Source organism: Halyomorpha halys, unplaced genomic scaffold, assembly GCF_000696795.3.
Source record: "Halyomorpha halys isolate HHAL.00 unplaced genomic scaffold, Hhal_1.1 Scaffold408.1, whole genome shotgun sequence".
NCBI lineage: Eukaryota > Metazoa > Arthropoda > Insecta > Hemiptera > Pentatomidae > Halyomorpha > Halyomorpha halys.
The window spans coordinates 717330-728676 of NW_027113749.1; the positions used below are offsets into that span (position 1 = coordinate 717330).

Here is an 11347-nt window from a genome sequence, read left to right on the forward strand (position 1 = left end):
TATGTCAATATGGATATATTAATGCAATTCAGTTCAACAGTCAATTTCAATTTTTTCGAACATTTTGACGACAAACATTGTTTTGATAGCAAAAATCATGTATAGAATGTGAATTTAGCACCCAAAATTTCGTTTTATGCAGCAAAAAAATAAAATAAATGTAAAACATACATATAGTAACATACATGAGATACATAGTATTTGCTGTACTTCTTTTGTAATATTTAGAGCTAGTAAGATGTAGCTCTGGGTTCAGTAAATTTATCATGGTCTTGAATAAATGTGGAAGTAAAAAAAATATATATTTTTTGGAAATTATTCATCATTCTGTATCACTACTAAAACCATGCATTTTAATTTTTTATTTGTTACAATTTTTATTTAATTTCACCATATTAAAACCGGTACATAGTCGACGAAAAACATTTATTTTTTTGTATATATTCCTAAAATCTTAATTCATGACTGTTACAAAACATCAACGACAATGTAATGTGCTTTTTTGAACTATGAGATAATTATATAATATTCAAGAGGGTTTCTTCAGTTAGCTGATTTAAAAAATGTAGAAAAGTTCATCCTTCCCTTGAAAATTAAGAAAATCAGATTATTGTAGTTGAAGGGTGATAGTTTGCAGTTTTTAGTTTGAGCTTCAACCCCTAGAGGTGTGAGGACACCAGACCATGTCTACAGTTACCACCCGGATGAAAGCCTAACCCAGCTTATGGTGGTTAGCTGATACGGACGACGACCTTCCTTGAACTTGGTTTGGTTGATCTTGGTTCGAAGGGTGTGCCCCTTCCCCATGGAGCCCCGCCTCCTGGTCAGTATATATACTGTCTGGACCCTCCTTTCGTCAGTCCACCATTAACATCATGTACAAGATCGTAAGTAACCACAAAGTTCAACAATATTTAAAACAAATTAAATATAATTATAATATTTTTCTAATTAAAGTATTGATAGTGAAAAAAATTCCTAACATGTTATTAAAATATTTTACTATATTATAGTACATTTTGATTTATTACAATATTACATTTTACTTAGAACCTATTACTGAATTAGTACAAAACTGGGCTGAGTGATTAATGTCGAGCAGCCTGTTTAGAGACGAGCATCAGAATATTTAATAATCAAAACTTTGCGTACCCTTTTATTTGCAGAACTGTATTATATACATTTAATGCCTTTCAATTCTTTCCAAAATCGATTTATTTAATATTTTTCTTTGTTCTGTATAGGTGAAGTAAGAAATTTATGAAAATATTAGTGAATGTATTAATAATGGTAAATAAAAATGATAGTGTATAAGAAACACAATGCTTAAATTATATCCTACATATTTAGTTATATTTCATGTAACAGTCTCGAATAAATGTTATCACAATGAAATAAATTTCAAGCGCCAGATAGAAACTAGAACGTTTTTATTCTGAACACAGTCGATCTTTCCACTTAAAGCAAAGAGAAAAAAAAATGCTTTGTTAGCAATATTATCATTATTAAATAATTGAAAAATATGATATTATAGCATTAAATTGTCCGGTATTAATTTAATACTCTGATTATTTCATGTTCAAAATATGTTAAATTTCATATTTCGAATAAAGTTTAAAAATTTATAATTTTTCTTGTGAATTATTCTGATAAAACAGTCAATCAATTTACTAAGGCTGAATCTAAGTGTTTCGTATTCAAACTTAACTTTCAAGTGAATGGAATAAAATAAACGTATCATTAATACTACTTTTACACTAAAAAACATCAACTGTTCTTGTTGGTACAGTTGTTAATTTTGCTTTAATAATATAAATAATTCAAACTAAATACTTATTAATGGGCCTTATTTAATAACACTATTATTTTTTTAGTTCGCTGTGCTGTGCATCGTCGGATGCACCCTGGCTAAGGAGAAGGGCATCTCCCCATCTTCTGAGTCTTCTCGTAGATTGAAGGCTAGACAAGTCGGATCGGTCTACGGCTTAGGACATTACCTAGAGCCTCTCCACCATGTTGTAGACTATGTCCACGAACCCCAAGTAGTTGGGTCGGCTGTCCATTACGTCGAACCATCAGTTGTTAGTCTTGGTTCTGTACAGACAGCAGCACCTTTGGTCCATTCTGTCGGTCCAGCACATCAAGTTTACAACTATGTTCCATCTGTAGGTTATGATCACCCATACAACTACAGGTATCAATCCGCCTCAGCAACTCCTTTCGCTGCCTATAATCCTGTAAGTAGCCAACAGTTCAGCAGAGTTCAATCTCCTCAGACTGCAGTGTTTTCTGGATTCACTCAAAGTAGCCAACAGCCAGGATTATCCCAGATAACACAACAAGCTGGATTCTCTCAAGAAACTCAGCAAGCTGGATTCTCTCAAGAAACTCAGCAAGCTGGATTTAGCCAAGGGACTCAACAATCTCAATTGTCACAGGATAATCAACAAACTGCTTTTGCTCAGGGAGCTCAGCAATCATTTGTTCAATCAAATCAACAACCCGCTTCACAATCAGAAGTACAGACCGATAATGTTCAAACTATTGTAGGACAATCTGCCCAACAAACTGGAAATCAGCAATCTGACAGTGCTCAGACTTCACAAGGAGCACAGCAAATTCCTAGTCAACAGAATGGAAGGTTTCAGTTTGGTATTCTGCACTCAGGATTTGGACAACAGCAGCAGTTAGGTATAGTTCAAACTCCCTCGTCCCAAGCCACTGACTCTCAGGCCAGCTTCGGACAAAGACAAGAAGCTGTAAACGACCAATCTGGAGGTCAACAGAGCGTTTTCGGTGGATCCCAACAATCCGGAAGTGTAGCAACTCAGCAAACATCTGGGAATGATGCAACTCAACAAAATTCTGGAAGTTTTTCTCCTTCTACTGCAGTTTCCACAGTAGCCGTCGCAAGGCAACAGCCATCTAGTGCTCAGACTGTCAGTCAACAAACCGGAGGAAGCACATCTCCAGCCTCAACTTCATCATTTGGATCACAAACATTCGGATTCTCACAAACTCAGGGAGCACCTGCTGTTCGTCTAATCCAGCCATACAATCTCAGCCCATCTTACGCCATCCACGGCCTTGGTTTCAGGACAATTCAATCGGGAGCACCTAGTGCATTCGTTTCCGGCACTCAAGAATCACAGGTTTCAGCAAGCCAGAGCTCTGCTTCTGGATCACAGCAATTAACTCCAACAGCCTCCGAATTCCAGTTCTCTCCACAAGGTCAGTCATCTGGTAGCCAACAATCAGCACAAGGTGGAGCTTTTAGAAGTGAAACTGCCAACCCTAGCGGTATTCAATACAGCTACACCAGTCAGCAATCAGCCAGCCAACCAGCTACTGTGAGATCTGGAACACAGGCCAGCAGTTCGGCAGGAGCTCAGAGTTCCTCAACTTCTGCAGATGGACAAGTACAAGGAAGCCTAACTTCTTTCCGTTCATCATTCGTCAGTTCGGGTGATGCTAGTCAGGATTCTTCTTCAGGATCTCAAAATACAAGCCCAACTCAACAGCCTCCTGCCATTCTCAGAATGTCTAACGACCTGAGCTTTGATGGATCTTTTAACTATGGGTAAGTTTAAACATTTGTTGACAATATTCATTATAATATAATATATGCTTAATAATTTACTTTTTAATAGGCATATAGTATATACCTTATAATTTAAGTGTTTCATTGGCATATAGTATACTTTGAAATTTACTTTCCCCACAGGAAAACATTATTAATATTATGAATTGAATAGCTAGAATTGGAAGCATTGATTAATATTTAATATTACTCTTCATTATTATATTTCCATAGTTTTTAATTTTTCAATGATGGAAAATATGAAATATTAAATTCCAGCATACTGTTTTCAAATTATAAATACATCAACTGGTTTTAATCAATTTAATTTCTATAATATAACAGAAAAATTTAACCTTTTAAAGATTCAATTCACCTCAATTTCTTACTGAATATCATAGTGAGTTAGAATTCAGTAGGATCATTGAAAAGTCGATGGATATGTCGATATGGTTTAACAAACATCACCTAAAAAATATTAAAATATATTAAGAGATTCTCTTCTCCCTCCATCATTCGCCATTAACATAAACATTAATTTTGTGAATATAGTAAACTTATATACTTAAAAGAAAATGTAATTTGTGTAAAGAATGAATATAAAAATATATATTTAATTAGGAATATTATAGAAATATATAACCTGAGCTGGTTAAGTTCTCGTGTTGAAGTCGCCTTAAGTTAATGGTTTCGCACCAAAAAAAGAAGGTCTTCAGAAGACTAGGCGGCCTTGGCAATGAGGGCTGGTTGGCCGGAGTGCTCTTCGCAGGGTCCGATAACTTTCTCTATCGCGTCCTTTCCAGTTCCAGCGAATTCCATTTCGATCGACGAACGAAGACGCTAACCGATTTAACAGAAACTCGTTAACTAAAGGTTGTTTCACCTTCTTTGTTCCTTCTTGTGTCCACACTCAAAACTTTTGTTGACGAACGATTCTAATTAAACTAGCGAGAACCTGTGAAAAAAATTACCTAATACCTGAATGCTTTCTCTTTAATTTATTCTTTGACGATTTGAAGACGTTTTCTATTCAAAAATTACCTATAAAAATATGGATACCAATAAAAGGAAAAAAAATGTTAAGATTTATTAAATTTAAACACAAATTACTAAAGAAAGCGATGATATAAGTTATCTCAAACTGATATATAATACTTATGATTTCGTTTTAACAACGTAACATAATGTTACATAACGAGGTGTAAGAAGACACACAACCCACTTCTTATGTTACTTTATTATTTGATACGAAGATGTAAAGGAATGTAGGTTCATTATTAGTCTTACTTAAGTCCAAATTAGGCAATTTTTTTTTAAATATTTAATTAAAAACATAATATTCTCCATTATTTTTTGTTATTCAAATCTTCAAACTAACTAGCTTTTATAATAGTAAACATGACGTTTAATAAAAACTAATGATAATAATATCTATTATAATAATTAACTATTACTTGATTTTTTATATCAATCATGTCACTTGTAACAATTGCTACTGTTTAATTTGTCATGCCATGCTAGTTTAAATGAAAATTTTTTTTTATTTACTGATTGATTGAAATCGATTTCGTGTATTTAAAACCTTAGCTCCAATTTTTAAATTTGAACAGTGAAACTGTAAAGTTAATGAGTTTTTTTCTTTATTTCTGTTATATATATTTTTAAAAAAATTCTTTAAGTATTTTATAGTTTAATGCTGAACTGTGCTGTGCTCTTGCTGAAATATTTGCCTTTGTATAATAATACATGGCATATTTTGCCATTATATTATATTCATGTCTTTACCACTATGCTATATCCATTGTGTTGTGTCCCAATACTTTACCATTATATTATATTGCAGCAATGTTTTTTTCATAATAAAAAAAATCGCTAATGGAAAATATGCATCATAGTTATTAATTATTGCAACACTATATTTTTACCCAGGTTCGAATCAGAGAATGGTATCTCTTCATCGGCTGTAGGCTCCTTAAGGACAATCGACGCTCAACATCCTGCCCAGATCATCTCCGGATCTTATTCCTACACAGCTCCAGATGGTACACCCATCTCCACCAACTATTATGCCGACGAGACAGGGTTCCACGCTCAAGGTGCCCATCTCCCGACTCCACATCCTCTACCAGAGTACGTCGCAAGAGCTCTGCAAATCCTTCCTCAGCAGGGTAACGCCGATCTGGTTCAGCCAACTGTCGAAAGCAACTAAAAAGTTCCTCTCAAAATTATCATTTCGATTTTAATTTATAAATGACTCGCATCGAATAAAGTTTAATTTGTTTCATTTTGTCATTTTTATTTCAACCTTTATTAAATTATAAACATCATAATGATTATTTACATGCAGTTCTGATAAATAAGGGAAAATCAAGCCCTTCTTAAGACCTACTATATGAGACAATGAGTTCTGTCACCGATATAGCTGTTTAGACAACTATTACATATCAATCTAATGATTTTTTTGTTGTCCCATTACTTTATTTATAAATTCACACCATAATGGAAGACCTTCAACCAATAATAATGGAGAATTCGAAATATCTATGTAATTTGAAAATACATCAAACATGTGCACTGTAGGAACAATACTAAATATGCTAATACCAATGCAATACGTTAATTAAATTTCTTACCTTTTACAATATTGATTAATCATATGATCAACTCAAAAAGAAATTAAATGATGATTTTCAATAAACAAAAACTAATATTTTTAAATATTTCTTCATAAGGAAACCTTGTTTATATCAATTACAAATTGACATAATTGATGACCACAGTTGCTTAGGGGTAGAACTATATTCAGTACTTAGAAAATGGAAGAAAAAAACTCAAAAGTCCATATAAAATAAGAATCAATAATATTTAAATAAAAATTAAGTAATGCTTTTGAGATGTATTAGAGTGGCAGTTATTGGCCTGTCAATCTTGGTTTTTACAATAGGAATCCGATGCTAACAAACGCTTCAAAACTGGGCACATGTGTCTGCTGAACCTTCAGCTTAAAAATAGGGCAAATTTTGAAAGGGTTGTTGGCACAAAATTCTTATTATTTAAAAACCAAGATTGCGCTGCCAATAACTGAAAAATTTCAATTAGATGGTGCAGTTACTCTAGTATACATATATATAGAGATTTTATTTACTTATTTTAGTTTACTAATTATTATATTTCTGTTTTTTTTTTAATTTTTGGTGTGTATGTGTTTAATTAGTAATATTACTCATTTCTCAAGTTTGTGGTAGATTGTAATACTTACCAATAAATAAAGTAATTATCTATTATTAAATTAAAATACAGCAATTATGTTTTTATGTTTTTAATAAAAATTAATAAGACACTCACGCATGGAATATATGTTAGCTCATTAACGATGTATTTCATTTGTAATGCTGTTTATTAAATTACTAAATTTATATATTATTATAAATTTAGTTATAATTATATATTAATTACATATTAAACTAAATATGGGCTCAACCTGTGCAATATACAACCACCAAAGGTGGCCGATGTAGTTTGGTTTTGAAACTCTAAACCAGAGAAAACGTATAAATCAAATCATGTTTATTTTTAATCCCCAATCAGGGCAACGATTCTAAGCATTAACAAAATAAGCTTTGTTAAATAATTTGTAAAACATTAAAGCAGATGTTTAACAAACACCTCTTGGCATAAACTGGTACGAAAGAGTACAGGCTAAGTGAATTTTAATATAAACTTATTAAGAAAATTTAATACTAGAGCAGTATCCTTAAAACATTTTTTTTATTAACGTTTTTATTTAATTTTTATAATTAAAGTTTTTCTACAACAAAAATGGAAATATTTTATTAAAAACTGGAGCTTAATTGATCAATATTACTAAGACCTCCTGATTATTAGTGACTTTATTTGCATTTAAATCACCAGCAATTATAACTGGTCTTTGGCAATTAGCCTCTAAGACAATGTGATCCAACAAACTCGCTGTCTTCAATCGTGATGCTAGGATAACTGGGACATAGTCTGACAGAACTGAAATGGTGATTATTTAAAAAAATATTTTTCTTGTGTACGTTTAATTTTGTTTATTAGAAAAAAAAGAGTTTTCATTGCTAGCAATAATAAACAATGGATCAATACAAAATATTAAAAAATTTGTAATACTTTGGGTCGTATGTAGAATAGTAAGTGTAAGTATAGTGAAAGTTGTGTGATGCTACCATACCTAATATTTCACTATATAATATGTCTGTTTTTTTTAAAAACGAACCAATGTTATATACTTGTACTATGGTGCGTTAATACTGTGATGTTGGAGTTGTTTATATTTATCAAGTTTAATAAATATTGGCTTATCCTGGCTTAGAGCTTTTTGTAAGTTTTAGGTATGTAATTTTTTAGACAATAAAATTTGTCCATTTTATTCTCTTAGTCAAAAACATCAATTTTATCGTTCATTTTAATGGTAAAACTTAGAAGTTTATTTTGATAATAAAAACAAAACTTTATGTTACTAACTAAAGGAAATAAAATTTATGAAATATAAAATCTAGAAACACGGACTACGAGATTTTACAGCACTTAGCGAATTTGTTGGATCACATTGTTTCAGTGGCTAGTTTCCATAAACCAGTTATAATTTCTGTTGATTTAAAATCATGGGCATTGTAATGGAGATGAAGGATGACAAATTGGTATGGTGAAGTTCATGTGGAAGCTTTTGCGCAAATATGTGATATTGTCCTTATGAGCTCCAGAACAGATTCGACCTTCACTAGACCAGGAAGATCATCCATTATAAATTTTAGGAAATTTTTCAATGATTTAGGAAGGGTTGAAGAGAGTTACCTCCAAAGAGCCATCTAGAAAAGTAAACACCATTGCTTAAGAAACTGAGTCATAGCTCAACGCAGCTTTATAGTAGATCGAATGTTGTGAACAATGTTGTCAGCACACTATTCATGAACCAGGCGAATAGTATTGGGTATGTAGAAAACATTACTATAACTGATTTTCCACCAAACACGCAAAAAGAGATAGAGGGCATTGCCTCATACCTACAACATGGTATGCGTGATAGCCAGAATGACTCCTGTTGAATTTCCTTTTCGAAGAAAGAAGTGGATATTATGAAAGATGTTCTCGCATTTCGTGAGGAGAAGGGGTGGAAATAATTATTAATCAGTGGCAACAGCGCTTGAAAGCTGCAGATTCTGGAGGTTGAACCTATTGGTCATATTCCACAAAATGATATGCGTTGGACGCATACCATATGTTTGACCAATGATATGCGTGGTTTGCATGCATGGAGAGAAATTTTTATATCAACCAACTGATGAATGGAAACGGATTCTTTAGGACCTGTCAGTACCATTTTAAATTGGACAACTCAATAGAATGCCCTTCAATCCAGAAAACAGAAAACAGTGTTGCACGTATTCTTTGCTTGTATGCGCTTCGTAGAGGAAAGAAGTGAACTGGAGATATCGTGTAGAGCCAACATCACTCCAGATAATTCTGTGAACTAAATGCTATACTCAGACCAACATTGGGCAGTGGTAATATAACTATCCACAGTTATCCTTAAGAGGTTCAGAGTGGAAGAAAACGCGAGAAGGGGTTAATAGCTTAGAAAGAAGAAGCGACATATTACTGCCAAATATCCTCTTTAGAGGATAAGCATAGGGCACACTCAGCCATTTTCCTTTACGAATTAATGCCTAACGGTGGTCCCATGGAAAGGAAAGAGCAGGTGTAGGAAGCTGGTTTGAGTGGGTATAAACCACACATACGCCAGATGGGTACGGGCCTTTCCGTGCCTTTTGAAAATTTCCACCGGTCCTCGTAAAACACATACTGAACATTTTGTGAGACTGTTTTTGTATTAATGAGATCTCAATTTCCATGCATTTCCAACGAAATCTCGAATTCGAAATTTTTCACGATCACAATACTTTCCCCTACTACATATTCGGTAAATCAGTAAAATTAAAAAATGATCGATAGTAGAAAGCTTCTAGAAGGAATTTAGAAAGTACAAATATTGTGGAAACAAAAAGTTATAAGACTAATAAAAAATAAATAAATAGCCCCTGTACAAATAATTTAATAGGAAAAAATTAAAATAACTATAGGATAGAAAAACAATAGGTAAAAATAACTTTCAAGAACCCATACAAATAGTAAAACACAGAAATGCACATTTTTGAATTCTTATTTTACAATTGATGTAACCAGTTATAACTTACGTAACCAGATAGGTCACCAGTTACAACTTGAATACAATATATCATTTTTTCGATGTATCTAAAGTTTGACTTTTTTTTTCCTCAATATTTAATTTACCTATTTTATGTATTTAGACTGTACTTTTCAGTGAACTTGAATAAAAACAGTGTTAGTGTAATAAGAAGTGATACTGTTAACATGAGATCTAAAATATTGGTGAGTAATCACTTATTTATAAACTTTTAAGTAAACAGTGTATGCGTTACTTAATACTAGCGGGAGCCATAGACTTGTACTAGAGATAAAAAATCTTTAATCAGTTGGCCTTCGGTTCGCATTGAGGTAGGACCTCTCTGTCCTTTACGTCTTTTATTACGTATGGTAATACGTAAACTAATATTATACTATTTTTCACCTCACTTCTTACAAATCTCTATTCTTATCTCGACTCACCATTATGAAATGAGATATTTTAATACATTGATGTCCAGTAAAATTAGCACTAAAAGATCTCGAAGCCTGGGAAATACACGAGGTAATTCAATAGATGAAATAGACTCCCAACATGGCCCTTCTAATCCAAGCACAACCGAGGAATCGCCATTTATTTCACACCAAATCTGACGTGTTAGCAAATTTACCAGTAGATAACATGGAAGAGAATCAGACTCCCAGAGAACCCAAGACACCAATATTTATCAAAAACATTAATAACTCTCATTTTTTGACAACAAATGAATAAAGTAGTTAACCCAGGTACATATATATGTCAAAGTTGCTTCAATGATACAAAATTAATACCAGATACCGCAGATACATACAGGAAAATAATCAAATACTTATCTGAAAAAAAAACCGACAATCACACATATCTACTAGGCCAACAGATGACGTTCAGAGTAGTCATCAGACAACTACACCCCTCAACACCACCGAAAGCCATCAAAGAAGAACTTACGGCCATGGGGTACAAAGCACGACAACTTGTGAACACACTAAAAGAAAACAAAGATCCTAATAGTACAACTAATAAAATAGCGTTGCCCTTGTTCTTCGGTAACCTCGAATAAGCACCTGGCGTTGAAGAAATTTATTATGTCAGCCGATTATACTAGACCAGAGCATTAGTTGGAAAAACGTACCCTAAAAATCATTAGTGCAATGCCACAATTGCCAAGAATATGGCCACACTATACATTATTGGCATCACTTACCAAGGTGTATCAAGTGTGGCTAACAACATAAATCCGTAGAATGCAGCAAGCCTAGGCAAGCACGTGCTGTGTATGCACTATGCCATAATGAAGGGCATCTGGCTACAAGGGGTGCGAGAGGTATAAATATCTTGCATCCAGAAAACAGGCAGGTCCCAAACAAGAAGATGCAACTACACCACACAGGAGACCCTGAAGCATTGTCAAACCAGGAGAGCCCTTTGCTTAAATGACCGGAGAAACAGAACCGGCTACTCAGGCCCTTCCACAAACGCAACCTACACCTCATTATCTTCAACCTCAATCCCAACATCCTTATGCCTCTCTTCCTCAAACCTCA

The 11347-nt window shown here is 33.4% G+C and overlaps 1 protein-coding gene across 1 annotated transcript; it reads left to right on the forward strand.

The window, feature by feature from the left end:
- The first annotated feature begins 803 nt into the window (after positions 1-803).
- Positions 804-5864, forward strand: LOC106682354 (sericin 1). The gene is made up of 3 exons (XM_014423154.2): positions 804-887; positions 1875-3580; positions 5510-5864. The coding sequence occupies exons 1-3, from the start codon at positions 876-878 to the stop codon at positions 5787-5789; spliced, it is 1998 nt and encodes a 665-aa protein (XP_014278640.1). The 5' UTR covers positions 804-875; the 3' UTR covers positions 5790-5864.
- Positions 5865-11347: the final 5483 nt, after the last annotated feature.

Bases quoted from the DNA above. Each gene is read 5' to 3' on its own strand.
- LOC106682354 (XM_014423154.2), top strand. The intron at 3,581-5,509 runs GTAAGTTTAAAC...ATTTTTACCCAG, and splicing joins GATGGATCTTTTAACTATGG to GTTCGAATCAGAGAATGGTA.